Genomic DNA, 26,838 nt, shown 5'->3' on the forward strand with positions numbered 1-26,838 from the left:
CAGTGTATTCATATATAATAAATAAATAAATCGTTAATATGCCTACATTATACTCAGTCACCTTTATTAGTTACACCCTAGGTTAGTTTTTCTTAAAACAGTAATACTTCACTCCATTAAGACAATAGTACCACATTAATTAAATTCATGAATCCCTAATACATGCATCTTGATCTTGTTAACAGGTGATAAAAAGATAACATCATCTCAGTTAAAAAATTTTTTTTCCTTAGATGTCTTGCTTTGCTTTGATGTCCTCTTTAAAGGATTTATAAGGAAGAGCTAACTTTTTTCATTTTGTTTATGGGGGAAAGAGGAGGAGATAGCATCCTTCTGTGTAGCTCAGGCTGTACTCGAACTCTCGATGCTCCTGTCTCAGACTATCATCCCAGTACCTCACTCTTGAAGGGCTGTTTCAAATGTTTATTCTTTCTCCTTTTACAAGTCGGCTTCGAAACATCCAAGTGTCCTAAAATAAGATCAAACAGAGTTTGTGGAATACTTCCATTGGCCTACCCACCATGATTAAAGGGGTTCAAAAGCCTTTATAAATGATTAAGTAGGAAAAATATTAATAGTTATATTGATTAATAGATAAACTACATTCTGGGACTCCAGTCAAGATAGTGTAGATGATTGGTGACACGGGGTGTGACTTCTGTGTGCCCCTTGTATTAACAGCCCTGAGTCATCGCTGATTCTGTCTTTGAGCCCTATGCCGGCCTTTGTGATGACAAAGAAAATAAAACCAGCTTTCCAAATCGAATGTGCCCACCCACGGGGATTGATTGAGTGGTCTGCAACAACAGGGACTATCCACAGCTAAAGCTCTATGTTGCCCTTCTTAGTGGGTTCAGCCACAGCTCTGAAGTGAGCGGGAAACAGAAGCCTGTCTGCTTTCAGATTAACCCCGAAGGAAGGGACCCCTAGCGTTTCCTCTGTGATCGCATGCAGTACCTTAAAGTCCATGACTCCTTGGAATCCATACTTTTTCTCTGCCATCTCGACAACTTCCTTTGCAATATTTTCTTGACTGGTGCCGCTCACATCGATAAACTGGCAGTCAGAGCTGCCAAAGTGGCAGGAAATTGCCTGTAGAGAAAGGACCGACTAAGACTGGAGAGGAGCAGTTTGTCGATCCCGTTTTGCCCGAAGCCAAGCAGAGCCCTCTGAGAACGGGACTGTTTCACTTGGATTTGATTTCTCAATTGGAGAGGTGGTCTACAGTATCTTACACCAGTCTCCTCCCAAGGCTAAGTGAGAAATTATAAAATATTAAAAATTTTCAAACAATGTTTGTGTGTGTTTGTATGCATGTCGCAAGAGGACATACATACCCATGCGGGAGTCAGAGAACACCTCTGCCTCCCAAATGCTGGGATTAAAGCCATGTGCCACCAGTGCCCGGTGACACTTCTTTTTAAAAGATGTATTTAGGAAGTCTAGTCCTTGAAGAGATCTTCAATATTTTTGGGCATTTAAATTTTTCCACCAGCACTCGGGAGGCAGGGGTAGGTGAATTTCTGAGTTCGAGGCCAGCCTGGTCTACAAAGTGAGTTCCAGGACAGCCAGGGCTACACAGAGAAACCCTGTCTCAAAAACAAAAAAAAAAAAAAAAAAAAAAAGAGGGAAATGTGAGTGAGCTCTTCCATGTGCATTCTGTTATGAAACAATGGTGAATATTTTTCTAGAATATTCAAGACACTAGAAAAAATAGAAAGGGTAAATTCATGATTTCAGAACGTATATTATTTGTACTGTAATGACTACAGCCCACACTTGTACGACTCTCAGGGCCATCCCTGCCTCTTGTTTTAAAACATTGGTGTAGTAGGCAGCACGGCTGTTGGATTGTGAAGTATTAGAATATTACTTAGCTTGATAGCTGGAGTTTTGCCAACCCCTCAGTTTTGTCCCAAGACAGCGCCTCTGCCTCCTTTGCCTAATTCCAAGCTCCAGACAAGCTAGAGGGAACGTAAGTGAAGAGAAGGCTATGTCTGGCACCTTCTCTTTGCCCTCAAAGAGCAGCAGGGCTGGATGAGAACCATGTGACAAACCATAAAACCCCACTTAGACCCAAAGGAGCCCTAAGGTTTGCAATGGACCCCTGTGTTCCCATAGGGAAGAGAGGACTCACAGGACTGGCAGATCTACTGGACTGGTGGAAGTGAGAAGCAGGGGGCATTTGTGGGGAATTTTTAATGTCGGCAGCAGTGTAGGAAGTTGTATACACTCTTAAGGTAAGGAATAGGAGTGCCTGCTGAATCTGATTTCTGTGTAAAGTTTAGAACTCAGTATTGTTTAGGATCAATGCTATATTTCTCAATAGTGAAGATATTATAAACTTGCTTCCTGTTGTGCCTTAGAGTGAACATTATAAATTCCAAATGATTCTCCTTTGGAAATTCAGCCATTGTCTTTGCCTTAGAAGCAGCTGAGTGCAGAAAAGGACACTGCTGTTGAGAACTCTATGGACAGTCACGGCTCAGGCCTATAATATTTTGTTTCCTCCTAACAGAGTGAATATATATGCATTTCTTGGTCAACAAGCTGGTCCCTCAATAAGAAGCCCTGCAGTCTTTGCTATCTTAATGTATCTTGAAGGCTTTGTTCTAGACCACTCATCTCTGGAGAGGTAGCCATCTGAGTCCGTACTTTCCGGAAGCCTTGAGTTCTGTTCCGACCAGATCCATGGATGAGCAGAGGGTGGAAGAAAACGGTATCGCCCTTTTCCATCACTAGGTGGACCCGGGGGCTGTTGGGGTCATAGTCTTGGATGCCATGGTACATTTTGTTAACCCCTCCCTAGAACACATAAGAGAAGTCACATTCATATTCAAGGTGCCACCGTGAACAAGACTTCATCAGTAATGCAGCAGGGGAAGTGAGAGTCCTTGAACGTCTCCAAGGCAGCTTGTCTAAGTTAGACTCTAAATTTATATATATATATAAATATATATCCGAGAACTACAACTGACTTACATGGCTAACACGGGTGTGGTGCTTAATTTTAATATTAACTTGATATGTTTTCAGGATCTCCTGAGTAAGGAGCCTCCCTCCCCTGAAGAATTAGGGGGCAGCACTAGGTAAAATGGGGCTGCCAAAGGACTGTCTATGTTTTGGTGCTTTGCTGTCTCTGCTGCTGCTGCTGCTGCTGCTTCTGCTTCCTTTGATAATGCTAGAAGCCATGTTTCCAGGTTTCTACCCTGGACTAAGGAGCAAGCCCTCCAGAAACCTTCTAGGCTTTAGACATCAGACAGGGACTGCTGAGCCACTCAGCCCGGTCAACTGAGCAGCAACTACTGGGGCCTCTCCTGTGTGAGGCTGCCACCGTGGCACTGATTATTTTGACTGCTGAAGCACTCAGCTTCGAAGGACAACTGTTGCTGCTATTTTATTTAACGTGCGTTGATTTAATAAATTATATACATAATACCCATCCACTCTCAGTTCTGGCCCTCTACCGAGCCCTGACTAACTGAACAGGCAAGCAGACCTTTGTCTTGTGCATGTCCAACCTGAATCGGCAATGTTCTCACCTAGCATGGCAGTCTCCTTATCCAGATTTTCCTGCATATCAGGAGTATCATGGGGAAGCCAACTTTCCCCCCCCCCCAAATCAGGAGGGAAATACAAAATATTTGTATCACACCCAGAGTAGACCAAGAATAGGGAAAAAAAAAAAAAAGGTCAGGGAATGGGAGCACATAGCTATAATCCCAGCCCTGGGGGCGGAGGCACGGAGCCCCACACATACATCAGCCCACGGAGGTGCTCCTCAGCTACTGTCTACCATGCTTCCTATTTGTACAATTGTTGTTCTTTGACAATTTCACACCCAAGTGCACATGTGCATTCACATACACATACTTACACACATACACGTGCGCATACACACACACGCACGCACACACGAATTTTAGCCATTTCATACCCCTCTCTCCTTTCCCCACTGTGCCCTTCTTGCTAGCAGGCTTTCTCCCACTCCATCACCTGTCTTTCTGTGTGTGACCCATTGAGGTCATTGGACTTGCCTGGAACTCATCAAGCTGGCTAGGCTGGTCAATGAACCCCAGGGATCAGCCTGTCTCCACTGTCAGCAGAGATTTCAAGTGTTCCCACCATGCTCAGCTTTATTTCTTTATTTTAAAAAATGAGTTCTGGGGATCAAACTCAGGCCCTCATGATTGATTGCAAGACAAGCCTTTTATTGCCTAAGCTATCCTCCCAGCTCCAGCAGGAATTCTTGCTAAGACTATCCCAGATTCCTTTTGGGAAATGGCCTTTTGCCTATGGGCTACTGTTGCAGTTTTAACCCAGGGCTCTTTTCTCCCAGCTAGGTGGGTGTGTGACCCTACCCAAGCTAAGCTGGCCAGGAAGTGCTGCTGCTTGGGAATCCTCTAGACCATTCCTTTTGGCTTAAGTCAGCCAGAGCCCAGCTTCATGAGGAGGGATCGCCCATGCCACAGCGCATGTGCAGAAGAAGCCACAGGAAGTCTCATGGGATTTGTTTCTCTCCTTCCCTCTGTGCGGCCCAGTGAGTCCGGGCACTGTTCAGGCTTCACAGAAGCATACTTACCTACTTAGCCATCTCTGACCCTAAATTGATAAAGTGTACAATCTCAGGTTTACCATCATTAACAGACTAAAGGATTTTCATAATAATATGTTACATAGTATCTTTTTACAAATCCCAATATCCCAGGCTAGGTTGATGGCTCAGTGGGTAAAGGTGCTTGCTGCCAAGAGGGACCTCCAGGACCCACAAAGTGGAAGAGAGTGGATTCATGCTATGCAATGGTGCACACAAGAATGCCTGTACACACACACACACACACACACAGAGAGAGAGAGAGAGAGAGAGAGAGAGAGAGAGAGAGAGAGAGAGAGCAGGACTCTCCATTTCCACCAGGAGCTCAGTCCCCCGCCTTTACTGTGGAATATGATCTACCCTCTCACCTGAGAGTTCAGGATCTTCTGGCCTGAGATCTGAAATGCTGAGAATCTCTCTCCTAGTTCTCTGGCTCTGGCTTCCCAAATTTTCAGTGCATCTTATATCATCCCCCAAAATATCCGTTCTTGAAGAAATTGTTTGCTCTCCCTATTCATAGAAGCAAACACCTTTACTAGCTCCCCACAGCAAGTGCTGAGTGGGTTAGCGGACCAGGGTGCAGCCGAGCAGCCAAAGAAAGCTTGGCAATTAAAGAACTGAGCTATTAAGACACGCACCATATCAGGGAATCCTGAAATCAGTGTGCTAAGCAAAAGAAGCCATACGAAAGAGTGAATACTATAGAACTGTGTCCATACAAAAGAGTGAATGTTATAGAACTGTGTTTACACAACATCTTAGAAAGTGCAGAGTAGGGAGGGACTGGTGAGATGGTTAAGCGGTTAAGAGCACCGACTGCTCTTCCAAAGGTCCTGAGTTCAAATCCCAGCAACCACATGGTGGCTCACAACCATCCGTAACGAGATCTGATGCCCTCTTCTGGAGTGTCTGAAGACAGCTACAGTGTACTTACAAATAATAAATGAATAAATAAATATTAAATAAAAAAAAAGAAAGTGCAGAGTAATCTGAAAAAATAAAAATGGAAAACAGCTCAGTGGTTGTTTCTGATAACAGGCAGAGAGAGGAGTTTCTCTCTCTCTCTCTCTCTTTCTCTCTCTCTCCCTCTTTCTCTTTCTCTTTCTCTTTCTCTTTCTCTTTCTCTTTCTCTTTCTCTTTCTCTTTCTCTTTCTCTCTCTCTCCTCGCTCCTCCTGCTCTGTTGCTCAGGCCATCCTGAAACTCCCCATCCTACTGCATCACAGCCATTTGTCATTATGCCAGACTTGAGTATGATAACCAACATTATGTGCACTCTCCAAATTATATACTCTATATAGAACTCTAGAAGGGAGTTCCACCATGACCCTCAATGCTCAACTCAGTCACCAGGGCTCTGTAGCACAGTGGTTTCCCAACCTTCCAAATGCTGCAACCCTTTAGCACAGTTCCTCATGTTCTGGAGACCTCCAAGAAAATTATTTTCATTGCTACTTCATGACTATAATTTTGCTACTGTTAGAAACTGTGATGTAGATACCTGTGTTTTCCAATGTAAAAAGGTCATTGGACACCCCCAAGGGAGTTGCCACCCACAGGCAACTGAATGTTTTGAGAACTAATGCTCTAGTTCTCTATTGGTTTTTGCAACCACATGTGACAGTCTGGCTCTCTTTTCACTCTAAGATCCACCATCAATTGGTGAGTAAAACTAAGTTGTCATTTACCACACATGTAGGGCTGAACTGTTTAAGAATGGCCTTTAGGAAAGTATGTAGCACTTACCCAAGTCCCCCACATTGGCTTGGCTTTCAAACTCATGTAGGAAGGAGATACCATTGGATATTTTACCTGACATTCTCAGATTTGCTCTGATTCTAATTGTGTATCTCAAGATGATACTCTGCTAAGAAAGGAAGCACAGCCTCTTCCCTAGACTCCTCATGTACACTGATCAAAATTAAAACAGCAAAGGCATCTGGGAAGACTCAGTAGGGATGCTGAGGAGATGGTCATTCCAGCATGAGGACCTGAGCTTGGTCCTCAGAACCCATGTTTAAAAAAAGAAAGAAAAGCCAGGCGTGGGGGTGCACACCTTTAATCCCAGCACTCAGGAGGCAGAGGCAGGCAGATCTCTGAGTTTGAGGCCAGCCTGGTCTACAGAGTGAGTTCCAGGACAGCCAGGGCTACACAGAGAAACCCTGTCTCGAAAAACCAAAAAAAGAAAAAGAAGAAAGAAAGAAAGGAAGAAAGAAAGAAAGAAAGGGAGGGAGGGAGGGAGGGAGGGAGGGAGGAAGGAAGGAAGGAAGGAAGGAAGGAAGGAAGGAAGGAAAGAAAGAAAGAAAGAAAGAAAGAAAGAAAGAAAGAAAGAAAGGAGAAAAAAGCAGCTGGAGAGGTGGTTAAGAGTACCAGCAGCTCTTCCAGAGGACCTGGGTTCGATTCCAGCCACCCACATGGTGGTTACCACTATCTGTAAACCCAGTTCCATGGGATCTGACCTCTGCAGGCATCAGGCACACATGTGGTGCACAGATGTATATGCAGGCAAAACACTCAGACACATAAAATAAAAATAATTTTAAAAAGAAAGAAAGAAAAGAAAAGGTCGGGTGTGCAAATGTTTGTTTCAATCCCCATGCTGGGGAGGAAGAGGGAGGGATTCCTGGGGCTCACTGGACAGCTGGTCTAGCCTACTTGGTGAGAGACTCTGCTTGAAAAAGATAGATGGCACCTGAGGAATGCACATGTATGTGCACAGGGGTGCACATGTGCATACACACATATACCACACACACACACACACACACACACAGAGAGAGAGAGAGAGAGAGAGAGAGAGAGAGAGATTGAGCAGTTATGCAGACTTACCTCCCACTTGGGGTAAGCATGTGGCTTCAGAGTGCCTTTGTGGGTACCTGGGAGCACAACCAGACAACCGTTGTTTCTGTCAATGTGCTCCATGGCTGTCCAAGCACAAACAATTAGGTTGCTAGGTCGGAAGGGGAAATAGTGCAGATCCTGATGCAAGGGATGCCGGGATGTCTTCTTGCCTGCAAGAGAACCTGCTGTCAAAGACAAAAGTCTTGGGATTTTGTCATTGCCTGAAAACCTGGAATACTGACCTAGCTAACCAAAACCAAAGGAATGAAACAGTGTGTCTAGAATCAGTCTGAAGAGATAAGCAACAAAGTACCAAAGTATCAACAAGTGTTCCACATCCTCTCTTTCCTGCCAGGTTCCACAGGACGGGTGGTTAGTGGTCCTTGCCTGCAATCACACAGTCTCTGTTACACTGTATTCCTGGGTCACTTGGGATTTGTCACAGGGCAGCATTCAATAAGGAGCACACTACAGCTGGAGTAATGATATTAAGGAGAATGCTATAGAGCCACTCCCTAGTTCTCCCTTTGAAGTGGCTGAAGGCTCTCTCAGAAGTTGTCCTCAGGGAGATGACAGACATGTATCCAGCCGTTGCCACACTCCCTGGCTTTGCCCTTGGATCATCTGTTCCTGGGCTCTTGAATAAAGAAACATGGTATTCTTATGCTTTTTTTGGTTGGTTGGTTGGTTAGTTGGTTGGGTTTTTTTTTGTTTGTTTGTTTTTGTTTTTTTGTTTTGTTTTGTTTTTTTTTTTTTGTCCTGCTATCAGAAGGAAACATGAAAAAGCAAATGGCTCTCATGGCTGATTTCTTCTGCCAGCAGGATTTCTCCATATGGGTCAAGAGCCAACTGCAGTATACAAATGTATACACCTGGATGCTATTTCTGGTATAGTGAGTTCTTTGAATATACATGTAAGCAAGTCCAAGGTGTCGTAAGAGTTCAGGTGTAATTTAAAATAATAGCTTGAATTGTGTTAGTCCACATAATGCTTTCAGGACAGGGATGCAGACACACTGCCACAGCTAAGAGCAGCTTAGAGTCATCGCGGCTTTGTGGGTAAGCTATTTGTCTTGCAAGCATGAAGACCTGAATTCAATCCTCAGAACCTATACTGGCTAATCTATGTCAACTTGACACAAGCTAGAGTCATTTGAAAGGAGGGGAGTTCAACTGAGAAAATGTTTCCAGAAGACCTGGCTGTAGGGCATTTTCTTAACTAGTGATTGACCTGGGATGGCCTAGCCCATTGTGACCATCATTGTGTGGTGGTCCCAGATCCTACAAGAAAGCAGGCTAAGTAAGTCTTGTAAGCAGGACCATGACCTCTGTCTGAACTCCTGCCTCCAGGTTCCTGCCTCACTTGAGTTCCTGTCCTGACTTCCTCTGATGATGAACAGTGAGAAGGAAGTGTAAGGCAAATAGACCCTTTCCTCCCCAACTTTCTTTGGTCGGGATGTTTCACAACAGCAACAGTAACCCTGACTAAGACAGAGCCCATGTAGAAATGCCAGGCCTGATAGCGCATACTTACAATCTTATCACTGGGGAGACAGAACAGAAGGATCCCAGGGCTCCCTGACTATCCAGCCTAGCCTGATTGATGAGCAGCAGGCTAAGGAGAGATCCTGCCTCCAGGGAGACAGGCAGAATTCCCACGGACACCAAGGTCGTCAACGTACACACCCTCTCATGGGCATATAAGCACAGGCACATGTGGCAGCACTTGTATACAGGTGAGCACACATACATATAGTTTAAAAATAGATTGAAAAGTTTAGACATGCTGTGCAGTGCTGGCGCACGCCTTTAATTGAAACCCTGTCTCAAAAAACAAAGAAACAACCCCACAGTGACTAGGAGGAGTTTATGATATACAGTCTATTGTTTGCTAAGTGCTTAGCCTGTCATGTGACTATTTACAATACCCCCACAGTCACTATGTGAAACCAGTTACTCTTCGGTGTTGCTATAATATAAATTGTTTTAAGAGTTAAATAAAAGTCCATACATTCCCTAATCTAAACTTTGATAGTTGTACACACGACATGGTTTAAATATCAACTTTACATATTTAGTCTAACAATACTTTCCTTTTGTTTTTCCCTAACAAACAAGATTCCTTTACCAACATCTGGAGGCTTGTTGATCAGCATCCCATGCAGAGCCATAATATTGGGTCCCGTGAAACACTCCACATACTTCAGAATCTAAGAAAAAAGCAGTTAAAAAAAAAAATAAAATGCCGGGCGTGGTGGCGCACGCCTTTAATCCCAGCATTTGGGAGGCAGAGGCAGGCGGATTTCTGAGTTTGAGGCCAGCCTGGTCTACAAAGTGAGTTCCAGGACAGCCAGGGCTACACAGAGAAACCCTGTCTCGAAAAACCAAAATAAATAAATAAATAAATAAATAAATAAATAAAAATAAAACAACTTCACAGGAAGTCAGAAGCATAAGTAAATGGCATCACGTAGGATGATCCACAGAAGAACCAAGATGGCGGAGCAGGCTGAGGCAGAAGGATGTGGAGTTTCAGAGCCAGTTTTAGATAGAATAAGACTCCATCTAAAACAGTAACAATAACAACAATAACAACAACAAACAATGGGGCTGGAGAGATGGTTCAGGGGTTAATAGCACTGGCTGCTTTTCCATAGGTCCTGAGTTCAATTCCCAGCAACCACATGGTGGCTCACAACCATCTGTAATGGAATCTGATGCTGTCTTCAGGTGTGTCTGAAGATAGATACAGTGTACTCATATACATTAAATACATAAATCTTTAAAATAACAACAACAACAAATTAACACCAAAAATGCAGGACTGGCAGTGTAGTTCAGGAGTTTATCAGCATTGTGTGACAGCCATATTTTGGGTTCAGTGAAAAACTCCACATATTTTAGAACCTAAAGTAGGGGGTGGAGCAGGGCAACACCTTAACTAGGGTATACAAGGCCCTGAATTGGGTAAGCAACATCAAAACAAGCAAACAAACAAATTTTATAATGCTACTGACAGAGCCATTACAATAAATAAATTGACAAGTAACAGTTTTATAACTGTTGGTACCCTGTTATTGAGTCTTAGATGAGGTCTCTTGTTCTTCACAACAAACATAATTAGCCCAGTCCATAGAAAAGCCTTTCCATCATGGTGCTATGGAGAGTTGGAGTGAGATAATTCTTCATTTGGAATGAAGGTGATTGTAGAGTCTCTGTGCACTGTAGGATCTCTGGGTCCCACTGATAGCATCCTTGATCTCTACCCATTAGAAGCTATCAGCTCTCCCACCCCACCCCAAATGTGACAACTAACAATGTCTCCAGATGCCAATACAATAGCCAGTGTGGGGCAGAGTCATTTTCACTTAAGAGCATAGCTCCAGTATCCTATATAGAGAGGAGTTGGAAGGAGGCAGACCTGCCATTAAGCTGATGGGAAAGGGGCATGGGGCTGGATGGTGTGACCTGAGCAGATGCTGGAGACAGACTTACAAACTGGCCATTAAGCAGGAAGGCAGGCCGGGCTCTCACCTCGGGGAGAAGGCAGTATCTGAAGAGCTCCTCATCTTCTTGGAAATCCTGGATCTTTGAAACAATCCTATCACTTAGCATATAATCCTGTTTTGCAAGGGCCACGTCTCTCATTATAACGATCCCCGGTGGTTTCACCTCCTCTCTACAGATTCTTTCAAACTCTGCTCTAGAAATGAGATTTACAAAGAGCGTTATTATGTGGGCTTCCAAATACCTGGCTGGCTCTGCTGAGAACTTTGCAGATTCTGGGATCGCTTCTCTGATCTAGTAGAGTAAATGCTTGTGGGGAGGAGGAAAATGTGGCCAGAAGTCCTGCCTTCTACCTGGAACTATTACCTCAAAGTACATCCTCCACAGCAGACCAGTGGGGAAACTGTGTGTGTGTGTGTGTGTGTGTGTGTGTGTGTGTGTGTGTGTGTACGCGCTCGCACAGTCTAGACTGGCTGGCCACTGAGTGCTCCTCTCCCCAGGGCTGGGCTACAGGTATATACTGCCATTCATGGCTTTTACATGGATGCCAGAGATTCGAACTCAGGTCCTTATGCTTGCACAGTGAGCCCCGTCTCTGGCCTGAGAAGTGACACTGTAATAATAGAGGCTGAGCATCCTTTACCCAAAGTGCTTGGGGGCAGAACTGTTTTGGATTTCAGATTTTTTTTTTTTTAAGACAGGGTCTCATTTTAAAGCCCTGGGGATACTGGAACTCACTCTGTAGACCAGGCTGGCTTCAAACTCACAGAGATCCCCCTGCTTCTGCTCCTTGAGTGCTGGACTCAAAGGTATGTGCCACCACACCTGTCTTGGATTTCAGATTTTAAAAACTAAATACTTGTAATATATGCATAATGAGATAACCTCATGATGGGACCCAGGTCAACACAGAATTCACTTGTGTTTCCATTACAACCTGTACACAGGCCTAACGGCATCTTATGCATCATTTTTGCCCGTTTTGACTTCTACCCTTCACGAGAGGTTGTGTGAGGGGTTTTCCAGCTACTGCTCCATGTTGTCACTCAGGGAGGCTTTAGATTTATTTGATGTTAAAGGTTGAACATCCCTAATGCAAAAACATTGGAAAAGCAAACATTTCTGTAGCACCTCTGGGTGCCGAACCCTGGTCTGAGCACCTGACACTGACTTCCCTTATTTTGTTCCCACAACATGAAGACACCAGTAGACTCAAAATGCCCCATTTTAAGAACAGGGAAACTGAGGCATATGCAGATTGCCCAAGCACATTATGCGTAGGACTAAGACCCAAGCCAGAGAGTCTGGCACTTGAGTTTCCATTTCTAAACACTCCCAAACAAATCATCCTTAAAAAAGAATCTCTGAACTCATCTGGGGAGGCGGCTTAGTGAATCAAGCACTGCTGGCTCACTCAAGGCAAGAGTACAGAAAGGGGGATGTGAGAGTGTGGAGCTATATTCCCTTCATTACTTCTGTGAGATATACATAGAGGCAGGAGGGCTACAGAAAGTCCTCAGGCCAGTGAATAACAACAGCAAACAAAAAAGAGACCTTGTCCCAAGCAGGGAGAACAGAGGGGACAGACAGACAGTGCGGCTGTCCTAGGACCTCCACATGCATGAGTTGAAACCCACACACATCAGTTCCTGGACACACATCTCCCCCCCCCCCCACACACACACACATAAACTGTGAACATGCAGAAGCTAGTCTAAACCTGTGTTACCATTGCATTCATGTAATGCAGCTTTTTGCACTTGATCTCAGCCAAAAGGCTGAGACGCGATATAATGCAGCTTTTTGTAAAATCATAAACAGAAGTATTATACCGAAAACGTTGAATGTCATCATCAGATACGAGATTTTTAATGACGAGAAACCCATTTTCTTCATAAAATTTTCTCTGCTCCAGGCTGAGGACATTATTATCCAAAGTATACCTAAAGAAAACAAAGAACCTCCAAGTAAGTCCCCGTTTTAAATTACAAGCTAGCAGTATACCTGAAAGAAAGAAAACTAAATTCAAGGCTTCAAATCCCTAGCCAGAAGAATTATTCAAGGCCCTAGTCAGAAGGTTTACAGACTTAAAGCCATAAACATAAGAGAGTCGGGCGGACCCAAAGGCTGTAAAGTTATCCCAGGAACCAACTAGCCATTGAGATAAAAAAAAAAAAAAAAAGGCTAGCCGGGCAGTGGTGGCACATGCCTTTAATCCCAGTTCTCGGGAGGCAGAGGCAGGCAGATTTCTGAGTTCGAGGTCAGCCTGGTCTACAGAGTGAGTTCCAGGACAGCCAGGGCTACACAGAGGAACCCTGTCTCAAAAAACCAAAAAAAAAAAAAAAAAAAAAAAAAGGCTAGTAATCTCTGGACAAGCTCAGATGAATAATGGGCCACCTGCTGATATGGTTTGAGCTTAGCCAGATGCCCTGCCAACCAAGATAAACACCCTCCATTTAGAGTTACTGTCACATACTGCTCGCTGATGTTTAAACTGCCCACTTGTGTGTAACTGTGCCAATTTCCCCTAGTCCCCCACTCCTTTCCCATATAAACCCCTAACTTTTGAGCCTTAGGGTCAACACCTCTGTCTCCTGCGTGAGATACGTGTCGCCTGGAGCTCCGTCATTAAACTACCTCGTGTGTTTACATCAAGATGGTCTCTTGTGATTCTTTGGGTGCACACTATCTCATGACTCGGGTAGGGGTATCCCCACGGAGGTCTTTCATACCAAGAATCTGTCTTACTATACAAATCTAACTGGCCTGGAACTTGCCAGGTAGACAAGGCTAGCCTTGAACTCAGAGATCTGCCTGCCTCTGCTTCTTGAGTAAAGGGACCAGAGATATGTGCTCCCACAGCCTGCCTGCATTTGTACTTTTCAACTCAACATTTCTATGTGTATGGCTTTAATGAAGTAGTGAGGACAAAGTTTAGAGTGTTAAGTCCAAAACATAGGGTACAGTCACCAAAAATGTGTATTACTGAAAAAAATATTAACCAAGGAATTATATCTGTGCAATAGATGTTAAAAATGAAGGGCAGAATACTGTGGTCACACTTGTTATAATAGGATAAAAATCATATAAAACAAAACACAGAGGGAGAGGAAGGAGAGAGGGCGTGTCAATGTCAGTAGCTGAGCAGTTGCAAAGCAATTTTGTTTTAAAACAATGGTTGCCTTTCAGCAATGATTTAAAATTCTGAATTTAAAAATTTCTATAGTGAATAAGTGTGGAGAGCCAGAGAACTGCCATGAGAGTAGTGTGTGTAGCCAAAGTCATGCGAGCAGTGTGTGTGGCCAAGGTCAGAGAGTATCTTGTGTAGCTGAAGTCATGGGAGCAGCATGTGTAGCCGAAGTCATGGGAGCAGCCTGTGTAGCCAAGAAGAACTCCTATCTTTGTTTAGTTTGTAAAGGGATTTTCTCAAGAGGCTTTGTTTGTTGAAGTGCCTATAGGCTGGAGCTGCAGAAATAAACTTTGAGCCTTGACCAGAACACTGTCTTGGCTCCATTCTTCTCTGGCCCATGGCCTTTTCATTCCCAGCACTCCTTTCAGGTGACCCTGCTCAACCTTAAGCCACTGGATGGCTACAAATAAGCATTGTCTTTCAAATGGAAGATCAATTCAATTAAGTATATGTGATATGTATAATATAAATATTTCTTAAGTTAGGGTCTCACTTTGTAGCAGTCTTGAACTTGGAATCCTCCTGCCTTAGCAAAGTCTGGGATTCCAGGAACGTACCACACCCAAATCATACATTTTAAATAGTCTAGTCAGTACACTCTCAGAAGCAACCAAAGTAAGAAAATACACAAAGTCAGATCAACCCACCCACTCCTTAAGGTTGGTGTTGTGACTTTGTCTATGATATTCATATCCCTTTCATATTCATATTGCTCCCCTTAAAAACAAGGCAATACACATGTCAGGTGCTGGCCTACAGTTGTCTCAGCTGCTCAGGAGGCTGGAGAGACCTAGGCTCAAGACCGGGTGAGACCTTGCTTCTTACACACTATCTCTCTCCATGTGTGTCTCGTGTGTGTGTGTGTGTGTGTGTGTGTATGTGTGTGTGCGCGCATCTGTCTGTCTCTCTCTGTCTCTGTGTCTTTCTCCCTGTGTCTCTTCATCTCTCTGACTCTCTTATCTCTGTGTCTCTCTCTTTCTCTTGTGAAGAGCCGCCCTCACATTCACCATTACAAGATGGCGCTGACATCCTGTGTTCTAAGTAGTAAACAAATAATCTGCACATGTGCTGGGGTAGTTTTCCACTCCATGTGCTCTGCCTTCCCCGTGACGACAACTCGGTCGATGGGCTGCAGCCAATCAGGGAGCGACACGTCTGAGGCGGAGGACAATCCTCCATAAAAGGGATGGGGTTTTGCCATTCGCCCCTCTTCTCCTCTGGCTCCTGAAGAAGTAAGCAATAAAGCTTTTGCCGCAGAAGATTCCGGTTGTCCTGAGCATGTTCTTGCCGGTGGGGACAAAAGCTCGGGATAAGTGGTGCCGAAATCCAGGAACCACCATCACACCTGCGCATGGAAGATCCCTCGTTTGAGGGGCGGGACCAGAACTGCAGGATACATTACAGCTTTATGAGGTATGTCTGGCCTTGAACTTTCTCTAGTGTTAGAAGTCTTTTTGTTCCTTTTCACATGTCAACAAGTGGTTAAGGCAGGGTGGAGAATTCTGGACGAAATTCAAGACAGTCTATCAGAAGTAAAGTGGGGAGAGAGTAGGAGCAAAGAGGAAACATGGTGCACCAAATAAGTATACAGGCCTTTCCACGGGTCTTGAACCCGAGGAAAAGTTAATGTCAGGGAAGAATACCTGGGGAGAGATTGGAAGGAAAGAGGAGAAAAAAGGTGAGTTTAAGGAGCCAGCTCTTAGTAGCTGTGAATCAGATGAAGAACTTAGCCCCTCTGAGGAAACAGACTTGGAGGAGGAAGCAGCTCGTTATGAGAGAGAAAAGTACCAGCCAGATAAAATGCGAGCTAATCAGTCAAGAAAAAAGCCAAAAGCGGCTGGCAAAGGCCAGCTTGCGGCTCGGCCTCCAGGCAGTCAGCTTCAAGGTCATAGTGCACCTCCGCCCTATGCGGAGCCCCCGCCCTGCGTAGTGCGTCAGCCCTGCACAGAGAGGAAATGCACAGAGAGGCAGTGCGCAGACTCGTTCATTCCAAGAGAGGAACAAAGGAAAATGCAACAGGCATTTCCGGTCTTTGAAGGAGCTGAGGGTGGGTGTGTTCACGCTCCGGTAGAGTATATACAGATTAAAGAGCTTGCCGAGTCGGTCCGTAAATATGGAGCCAGTGCTAATTTTACCTTGGTGCAGTTAGACAGGCTTGCCGGCATGGCACTCCCCAGTATGGGCAAATATATGGAAGGGAGAGCTCTATGGCAAGAGGCTGCACAAACGCAGGCCCAAGCAAACGCTGCTGCTTTGACTCCAGAGCAGAGAGATTGGACTTTTGACCTGTTAATGGGTCAGGGAGCTTATACCGCTGATCAAACAAACTATCACTGGGGGGCTTATGCCCAAATTTCCTCCACAGCTATTAAGGCCTGGAAGGCGCTCTCCTGAACAGGCGAAGCCACTGGACAACTAACAAAGATCATCCAGGGACCCCAGGAGTCCTTCTCAGATTTTGTGGCCAGAATGACAGAGGCAGCAGAGCGTATTTTTGGAGATTCAGAGCAAACCGCACCTCTGGTAGAACAGCTCATTTATGAGCAAGCCACACAGGAGTGCCAAGCGGCCATAGCCCCAAGAAAGGACAAAGGCTTACAAGACTGTCTCAGGGTTTGTCGCAAGCTCGGGGGACCTCTCACCAATGCAGGCTTAGCGGCCGCCGTCCTCCAATCCCAAAAACGCTCCATAGGCAGAAATGATCGGAGGACATGTTTTAACTGTGGGAAGCCTGGGCATCTTAAGAAAGATTGCAGAGCTCCAGACAAAAAGGGGGGAACCCTCACTCTTTGCTCTAAGTGTGGCAAGGGCTATCATAGAGCCGACCAGTGTCGCTCTGTGAGGGATATAAAGGGCAGATTCCTTCCCCCGCCTGATAATCAATCAGCTGATGTGTCAAAAAACGGGCCATCGGGCCCTCGTTCCCAGGGCCCTCAAAGATATGGGAACTGGTTTGTCAGGACCCAGGAAGCAGTCAGAGAGGTGACCCAGGAAGACCCACAAGGGTGGACCTGCGTGCCACCTCCGACTTCCTACTAATGCCTCAAATGAGTATTCAGCTGGTGCCGGTGGAGCCTATGCCATCCTTGCCCCCTGGAACCATGGGCCTTATTCTCGGCCGGGGTTCACTCACCTTGCAGGGCTTAGTAGTCCACCCTGGAGTTATGGATTGTCAACATTCCCCTGAAATACAGGTCCTGTGCTCAAGCCCTAAGGGCGTTTTTTCTATTAGCAAAGGTGATAGGATAGCTCAGCTGCTGCTCCTCCCTGATAATACCAGGGAGAAATCTGCAGGACCTGAGATAAAGAAAATGGGCTCCTTCGGAAATGATTCTGCCTATTTGGTTGTATCTTTGAATGATAGACCTAAGCTCCGCCTTAAGATCAACGGAAAAGAGTTTGAAGGCATCCTTGATACCAGAGCAGATAAAAGTATAATCTCTACACATTGGTGGCCCAAAGCATGGCCCACCACAGAGTCATCTCATTCATTACAGGGCCTAGGATATCAATCATGTCCCACTATAAGCTCCGTTGCCTTGACATGGGAATCCACTGAGGGGCAGCAAGGGAAATTCATACCTTATGTGCTCCCACTCCCGGTTAACCTCTGGGGGAGGGATATTATGCAGCATTTGGGCCTTATTTTGTCCAATGAGAATGCCCCATTGAGAGGGTATTCAGCTAAAGCAAAAAATATCATGGCAAAGATGGGTTATAAAGAAGGAAAAGGGTTAGGACGTCAAGAGCAAGGAAGGACAGAGCCCATCTCACCTAATGGAAACCAAGACAGACAGGGTCTGGGTTTTTTCTAGGGGCCATTGGGGCAGCACGACCCATACCATGGAAAACAGGGGATCTGGTATGGGTTCCTCAGTGGCCCCTATCCTCTGAAAAACTGGAAGCTGTGATTCAACTGGTAAAGGAACAATTGAAACTATGAATGACGGAGGAGAACAGAACCATATTTCTGGAGGGTAGTCTTTGTTTTAGGGTAACCAATGATAGTTCCTTGGAACACCCATGCCTTCTGTTACTTAATTACTCCTATGCTGGATTGGAGACGACTGTTAAGACCGATGATGGGTATAAGGCCAATGCCACAGTCTTATACGGCTGGTGGCCTCATGTCCACTCAACAGATGATGATCATTCCAATCCTCCTAGACAACCTCAATTGGCCCCCTTCTGTACAGGTATCCCGGCTGAAGGCACCCTTTTCCCTTGGACCAGCTGTCAAGCCCGGAGATCAGGTTGGGCTAAAAGAGGGATTTTTTCATTCTCCCCCCTTGAGGGTTATGGAAACTTTACCACTATGGACCCATGGAGATATGATATCAATCCCTTTGATTTATGGCTGCTTTGCAGTCATAATGGTAGTTGTACTGACCTATGCTTTATGTTGGGATGCTAGTCAATTTCACACAGCGTGGCGGCTCGCATACTCCGCTTTGTGCCGGTACCTGTTGATACGCTGGGAACCTTGGCCTTGTTCAGACAAAAAAGGGATTTTGGGATATTGGCCATTATTGTTAGCATTGTCGCTACAGTGGCTGTTTCCGTCTCCCTTATGGCCTCAGCCTTGGCTCTGTCTGGACAGGTCCAGATGACTGACACCATTAACACATTGTCAGCCTCGGTGACCACAGCCATGGATAAACAGGCCTCAGCTAATGTCAAGAAACAGGGAGGTCTCATGTTGGTTAATCAACGCATAGATCTTGTCCAGGAACAACTAGATGTATTATGGCAAATAGCTCAGCTGGGATGTGAACAAAAGTTTCCGGGATTATATGTTACTTCCATTCAGTATGAGAAATTTACTAGGGCAGCTTATTTGTCAAAAAGTCTTTCTCAGTATATGTTACAGAATTGGACGGCTGAATTTGAACAGACCCTTCGGGAATTGAGACTTGCCATCATTCAGGTCAACTCCACGCGCTTGGACCTGTCCCTGACCAAAGGATTACCCAATTGGATCTCCTCAGCATTTTCCTTCTTTAAAGAATGGGTGGGGGTGGATTATTTGGAGCTACACTTGGCTGTGGATTAGTGTTGCTTCTCTGGTTGGTCTGTAAGCTTAAGGCCCAAACTAGGAGAGACAAGGTAATTATTGCCCAGGCGCTTGCAGCACTAGAACATGGTGCTTCCCCTGATATATGGTTATCTATGCTTAAGCAATAGGTCGCCGGCCACTCAGCTCTTGCACCCCATGAGGCTAGTCTCATTGCACGGGATAGAGTGAGTGTGCTTCAGCAGCCCGAGAGAGTTGCACGGCTAAGCACTGCAGTAGAAGAGCTCTGCGGCATATATGAGCCTATTCTAGGGAGACATGTCATCTTTCAAGAAGGTTGAGTGTCCAAGTGTCCTTCCCCCAGGAAAAACGACACAGGACCAGACCAGGACCCCTCCGGGTGATAAGCCTGGGAGGAGGTTTTGTGTGCGGCTCCTTTACCTGCACACTGGGGATTTGACCTCTATCTCCACTCTCATTAGAATGGGTGGCCTATTGCTCTTAAATAAAAGAAAAGGGGGAGATGTGAGGAGCTGCCCTCACATTTGCCATTACAAGATGGCGCTGACATCCTGTGTTCTAAGTAGTAAACAAATAATCTGCACATGTGCTGGGGTAGTTTTCCACTCCATGTGCTCTGCCTTCCCCGTGACGACAACTCGGTCGATGGGCTGCAGCCAATCAGGGAGCGACACGTCTGAGGCGGAGGACAATCCTCCATAAAAGGGACGGGGTTTTGCCATTCGCCCCTCTTCTCCTCTGGCTCCTGAAGAAGTAAGCAATAAAGCTTTTGCCGCAGAAGATTCCGGTTGTCCTGAGCGTGTTCTTGCCGGTGGAGACAAAAACTTGGAATCCTCCTGCCTTAGCAAAGTCTGGGATTCCAGGAACGTACCACACCCAAATCATACATTTTAAATAGTCTAGTCAGTACACTCTCAGAAGCAACCAAAGTAAGAAAATACACAAAGTCAGATCAACCCACCCACTCCTTAAGGTTGGTGTTGTGACTTTGTCTATGATATTCATGAAGGTTGGGTGCTCCCCTTAAAAACAGGGCAATGCACATGTCAGGTGCTGGCCTACAGTTGTCTCAGCTGCTCAGGAGGCTGGAGAGTCCTAGGCTCAAGACCGGATGAGACCTGGCTTCTTACACACAATCCCTCTCCATGTGTGTCTCGTGTGTGTGTGTGTGTGTGTGTGTGTGTGTGTGTGCGCGCGCATCTGTCTGTCTCTCACTGTCTCTGTGTCTTTCTCCCTGTGTCTCTTCATCTCTCTGACTCTCTTATCTCTGTGTCTCTCTCTTTCTCTCTCTCTCTCAAACTGCTAGCCAATATGTCAATAACACCAAGATAGAAGTAAAGTAACTGTGACATATGATGCTTGGAGTTTTCAAGAGTTAAATTATGTATTTTCTTTCTCTGTTTTTTTTTTTTTAACTTCTTTTTGGATCTTAGCTATGTTAAGAAAACTTAGGTTCTCCATAGTTCCCCAAAGCAGTACTGGTAGACCATTTTCTGGAAGCAAAGTGGGTTCTACATGGGTTCTAGTTGGGTAGCTTGCTGCATGTTATGTTACCTGGTTGTACAGTGGACATTCTATCCCAGCTACTACTAGAAAAACTTTTACATGCTGTCTCAGTTAAGGTCAATATTGCTGAGCTGAAACACCACGACCAAAAGTGACTTGGGGAGGAAAGGGTTTATTTGGCTTATACTTCCACATCACTGTTCATTATTGAAGGAGCTCAGAAACTCAAACAGGGCAGGAACCTGGAGGCAGGAGCTGATGCAGAGGCTATGGAGGGGAGCTGCTTACTGGCTTGCTCCCCATGGCTTACTCAGCCTGCTCTCTTATAGAACTCAAGACTACCAGCCCAGAGATGGCCCCACCCACAATGGGCTGGACCCTCCTCCATTAATCACTAATTAAGAAATCCACCAGACTGCCTACAGCCCAATTTTATAGAGGCATTTCTCAATCCAGATTCTTAGATGCTTAACTCTTGTGTCAGGCTGCTGTAACACACTAGTCAGAACACATACAACAGTGAAGTAACAGGCAAAACTGAGATCTACTTACTGGAATTGTTCAGGGTGGAAACTGGCAGGGGAAGCCAACCCTGATACAGGCTGGGCTACCTAGGGGAGAATTAAGGAAAAGAAAGAAGAAGGCAGGAGACAACCTTTTTGCCAAACACCAGCCACAAATCCCCCAGTTTCTATGTGTAGCTCCAGTCAGCCCTAGTCCCAGGGTTTCCTTGTGCTAAGCTACTTAGCAAATAAGACACCAAAGGTCACACTTTAGAAGGGAGAGCACAGCTTGGGCCTCTTTGTGACTGCAGGCTAAACTGGAAGGAACTTGGACATCATTAGGGCACAAAAAGTCCAAGCCACACAGTGAAGTAAACATTGAACCCTCACTCAGTAACTACAGGTTAGGAACAGCCCGTTTCTGTTATCTTTTTTCTTTTTTTGGTTTCTCCGAGACAGGGTTTCTCTGTGTAGTCCTGGCTGTCCTGAAACTCACTCTGTAGACCGTGTGTTGCTGCTTTTGGAGTGTCAGTTCCACGCAGGTGTGGGCGTAACCCAGCTCTTGGAAGGCAGCGGCTGAGGCAAGCGGGTGGGGGGTTGAGTTTCATCAGCTTGGTCTACAGAGTGGGTTTCGGGCCAGTCAGGGCCACACAGTGAGAGCCTGTGGGTCTCAAACTCACCAAGAGACCCACAATGTCACTTCACATGAACTTGCCATCTACTTGTGTTCACTCATTTATTGAAACAGGATCTCACTGTGCACCTAAGGTGGGGCCTGGAGGTTTTATAGTCCATCTGATCTCAGTTTCTTCTGCCTTCATCTTCCAAGTGCTGGGGTTACAGGTGTGCATTGTCATGCCTGGATTGCTTTTAATTAATTAATTAATTAATTAATTAATTAGGGTTTATGACTTTTAGAGACAGAGAACATGCTACATGAGCTAGCCTTGAGTTTACTAATGTAGCCACGTATGATCTTGAACTGATCCTCCTGCCTCCACTTACTTCCTGACAGGTGAAATTATAGACAGGCACCACCATATGTGGTTTATTGTTTTTCTTGCTTTCTTTCTCTTCTGTTTTTTGTTGTTTTTGTTCTTTTTTTTTTTTTTTTGTCAGAATCCCACTATGTAGCCCTGGCTGACTGGGAACCTGGTATGTAGACCAGACTGATCTTGAACTCACAGAGACTGTCTGCCTCTGCTGAGATTAAAGGTGGCAGCCAACTATCTATTATTTATTTATTTATTTTACGTATTTAATGCATATTGGTGTTTTGCCTGCATGTATGTCTGTGTGAGAGTGTCAGGTCATTTGGAGCTGGATGACAGACAGTTGTGAGCTGCCGTGTGGTTGCTGGGATTTGAACCCAGGACACCTCTGGAAGAGCAGTCAGTGCTCTTAACTGCTGAGCCACATCTCCAGCCTCACAATTCCCACTCTTGTTCAACTTTCCCAACATAGCATTGCCGCAAGGACATATAGACCTCAGTGTTCCAAACTGGTCACCTTGGCCCTTCTCCACTGTTTCTTGGACTTTGATGATGTGGGAGAAATGTTAAACGATATTGAAATATATGACAGAGATGGGGGTGTGGGTGGGGTAAAGTGAAAAGAGACACAGAAGCTGTGACCCAGGATGATCCCAATTATGCAAATACAAAACATTCCTTATTCCCTAATCCACATCGCTTTTTTTTTTTAGACAGGGTTTCTCTGTGTAGCCCTGGCCGTCCTAGAACTCACTTACTCTGTAGACCAGGCTGGCCTTGAACTCAGAAATCCGCCTGCCTCTGCCTCCCAAACTCTGGGATTAAAGGCGTGTGCCACCACTGCCCAGCATCCACACTGTTTAGAAGCAAATTAAGGCTGAGGAGATACGGCCTCAATTTCTAGAACTCTACTTACATAATATATTCTCTATGGCTCTTGGTCAGCACTAGCTAATATCCAATACTAGCTGCTAGCTACATCTGGCCATTTAAATTGAAAAATGATTCAAGTTAAAAGTGTATACTTTAGGGGCTGGCGAGATGGCTCAGTGGTTAAGAGCGCCAACTGCTCTTCCGAAGGTCCCGAGTTCAAATCCCAAACCACCATGGTGGCTCACAACCATCCATAACGAAATCTGATGTCCTCTTCTGGAGTGTCTGAAGACAGCTACACTGTACTTACAAATAGTAAATAAATAAATCTTAAAAAAAAAAAAAAGAGTTCATTGTTTAAAAAAAAAAAAGTGTATACTTTGCCTGGCGTAGTGGTGCATGCCTTTAATCCAGCACTCCGGAGGCAGAGGCAGGTGAATTTCTGAGTTCGAGGCCAGCCTGGTCTACAGAGTGAGTTCCAGGACAGTCAGGGCTATACAAAGAAACCCTGTCTCGAAAAAACAAACCAACCAACCAAACAAACCCCTCAAGTCTGCACCTGCCCCTCCCAGGGGGATCGCAAGCATTTATCACCAGGCACTCGCTTCTGAAGTCCATTTCCGGGAACCAGTTCAGTCCTCAGGAGACTGGGGACACCTGGACCCTGGAGGGGGAGCTTACACAGCTAGTGGGATGGTGACAGACAGAGGGTAGGTGGAGATGGGCAGCTACCTGATGGACAGAGTCCTGAGCCTTCTCTTTTTGGCGACTGGCGCCTCCTCCTGACCTCTGAGAATCCCTGCCTCTGCCGGCCTTGGTCACAGGCAAGCAGCTGTGGGCCTCAGTTTACAGGGCAACTGTCCTTGGTGTTACTGGATGCAGGAGTCAACTCAAAAATGGCAATCCTCTTTGTGATGATGTCGTCACCTTTCGCTTTTTATTTCCTGCTTTACACCAGCAAGAAACCGCGGTGGTAAGAAGGCTCAAAATGCTGCGGGGGTGCACACCAGCCATCTAAGCCTAGAGAGTCCCACCAGAGAGCCCTTCCAGAAGACAAGGGCTCTCTGGGGATGCAGCCTCCACCCGGGAACCCTAGGGATGGAGACAGGGAAGAGATGGCGGCGCAGAGGCTCTCTTATGCCCTTGAAGCCACCACCAGGGCGGAGAGGCTCCTTCGAGCCTGTGAGCCCTTCCACAGCCCAAAGGATACAATCGCTGGGGCCGAGGGTTGGCCGAGGTGTCCCAGAAGGATCTGCAGCCGGGCGCCGGCGCGCGGAAGATTCATGGTGGGGGCCAACAGACGAAACTGCTGCGCCCGGGTCACACTTAACTTACCGCAAGGCCCCGCCTCCTAGTAGAGGGTGGAGTACTGTCCAAGGGCAGGACACGGCGCCACCTCCCCCGGGCTGGGGGTTGGGGAGCTGGGGATGAGGGGGAGAGCCTAGGCTGTCTAGAGTCCTTGCTCCCCGCCGCTGTGTCTTTGTTCTAATCTGCAAGGTCCGAAACTTTGCGACTGGGGCGATGCAAGTCGAGTAACCCGAGGCAGTTAGGGGTTCTAACTTGGTAGTTTTAATCTATGAACAACTAATCTATGTGACTAGTTCTCCCACTGCGGACCAATAAAAATGAAAATCATCGGTGTTATTCAGAAGAGACATTAAATTTAGCGTGAATTCATCCTAAAATATTAGAAAGTTTGGCTGTTAGTTTTTAAGAAGAGCGATCTACACGGTCTAGTATAATTTACATTACATTTTTGTGTGTGGTGTGTGGTGGTGGTAGTGGTGATGGGGTGTGTGGTGTGTGGTGTGTGTGTGTGTGTGTGTTTGCGTCCTTGTTTGTTGTGGAGATCAGAGAAATAATCTTCGGGGACGTTGAGTCTCTTTCCACCACCTGAGTTTTGGGGATCGAACTCTGATGGTCAGGTTTGTTCAGCAAGCTCCCTTAACCACTGTGTATCTCACCAGCCAGTATAACATGTAAAATTTCTTACGTAGCTAAAAACTGTTTTCTTTAATCCCAGCACTTGGGAGGCAGAGGCAGGTGGATTTCCGAGTTCGAGGCCAGCCTGGTCTACAAAGTGAGTTCCTAGACCACCAGGGCTATACAGAGAAACCCTGTCTCAAAAAACCAAACCAAACCAAACCAAACCAAACCAAACCAAACTAAACCCAAAACAAAACAAAACTGTTTCCCTAAAGTCTTTGAAATTCAACCACTACACACAATCTCAATCTCTTTGTCTCTGGGTCTCTTAAGAGAGTTACTTCTAGATTGCTTCTAGTTACTTCATAAACATGTTATTGTTTCTTAAATGCTTTCATCAGATAATTTGGTGACAGTGCCATAGTCCAGGAGAGACAAGCTAGTAACCAGCTGGCTACTCCTGCTTTCGGTTTGTGGAGATTTGCCCTTTGTGCCTTGACCTTTGCTCCCAGGGCCGGCTGAGTCATTTGCTCATCTCCCAACCTCTTTTGTCCAGCCTAGCAACCTGGTGGAAGCCTGACCTGCGTCCTGAGAGACCGGCTTAATTAGCCCACAGTTTAAAAGCAAGACTGACTGCATTTTTTTTTTTAACTTGGGAAATAGGTGTGTTCTCACTGCCCTCACCTGGTGCAAAGTGGGAACTGCAGGGAGAAGGAAGAAAACAAAACTGAAATCAGTCTGAATTTGGGTCACCTCTAGCAGAAGTGAAAGATTAAGACCGTCATTCTGAGGATGACTGGTTTCCCTAACCGAGAGAATTATGGGTTTGGGGCCTGTTTTAGGGTTTCTATTGCCGCCATGACACCATGACCAAAAAAGGAAGTTGGAGAGGAAAGGGTGCATTCGGCTTAGGTTTTTACCTATCCGTTCCTCATTAAACGAAGTCAGGACAGGAACTCAAACGGGGCAAGATCCTGGAGGTGGGAGCTGAAGCAGAGAACATGACAGGTGCTGCTTAACTGGGCTCGTTCTCCATAGCTTGTTCAGCCTCTGCTTTCTTCTAGAACCTAGGACCACCAACCCACGCCACCAGCCCAGGGATAGCACCACCCACCATGCCCTGGGCCTTCCCCATCAATCACTAGTTAAGAAAATGCCTAACATCTGAACCTTCTTGAGGCGTTTTCTCCTTGAGATTCCCTCCTGTCAGCTAACTTTAATCTGTCTTAAACTGACTAAAGACCAGCACAGGATGAAAGATTGTGGCACTCGAGACAGAATTTCCTCCTGGCTCTGTGTGTAACGTCTCCTAACCTGTATTTTTGTTTGTTTGTTTGTTTGTTTGTCTTGTGGTAACTGAGCTTATAACCCAGAATCCCCCATGAGAGGCAAGCACACTAACAGTAAGCTATCACACACAATAAACCAAAAATAAAAATAACAAGCACATAAGCAAAGGAAATGATTTCATAGCCAACCCTGAAAGAATTAAAGATGATATTTGCAGTCCTAGATTCTCTCGCCTGATTTTCTCTAAAGCCCAGATCATTTCTGAGCTCATCCTGCTAACGAGCTGTTCTTCCCAAGGTCACCAGCGGCCACCATGTGCTCATCTGGGGGTTCTGTCCCACCACATTCCATCCCATGCAATCCTCTGCATGCGGCCATGTGGAGTAGACCCGCAGTGGCTTCCTCTCCCTCCTTTTCTGACTGACCTTTCCTCCCTCTCCTGAGATCTGTAGTCAGTCCTTTCACATCTTCTTTCTGTGAAAACCAGCTTTCTCAGTCACCTCCTCCAGTCTCAGACTTTAAACTTCAGCCTTCAGGAGAAGATCTCAGATTTGTAACCCTATCTTGGAATGTTAAACTCCAG

The 26,838-nt window shown here is 45.7% G+C and overlaps 1 protein-coding gene across 2 annotated transcripts; it reads right to left on the reverse strand.

Annotated features, from left to right (window-relative positions):
- Positions 1-47: 47 nt before the first annotated feature.
- On the reverse strand, positions 48-24,401 carry Phyh (phytanoyl-CoA 2-hydroxylase). Of its 2 annotated transcripts, XM_021182987.2 has the most exons (9): positions 24,250-24,400; positions 21,224-21,282; positions 12,773-12,883; positions 10,968-11,136; positions 9,562-9,643; positions 7,422-7,603; positions 2,656-2,805; positions 958-1,092; positions 48-469 (listed from the first exon to the last, which is right to left on the reverse strand). In XM_021182987.2, the coding sequence occupies exons 1-9, from the start codon at positions 24,322-24,324 to the stop codon at positions 416-418; spliced, it is 1,017 nt and encodes a 338-aa protein (XP_021038646.1). In that variant the 5' UTR covers positions 24,325-24,400; the 3' UTR covers positions 48-415. The 2 variants fall into 2 exon arrangements, with proteins under 2 accessions (XP_021038646.1, XP_029329680.1); XM_029473820.2 differs by lacking the exon at positions 2,656-2,805 and having other exon boundaries at positions 24,250-24,401.
- Between the last annotated feature and the right edge of the window lie 2,437 nt (positions 24,402-26,838).

This window comes from Mus caroli, unplaced genomic scaffold (genome assembly GCF_978045245.1).
Source record: "Mus caroli unplaced genomic scaffold, Mus_caroli_1 scaffold_2, whole genome shotgun sequence".
In the NCBI taxonomy this organism is placed as follows: domain Eukaryota; kingdom Metazoa; phylum Chordata; class Mammalia; order Rodentia; family Muridae; genus Mus; species Mus caroli.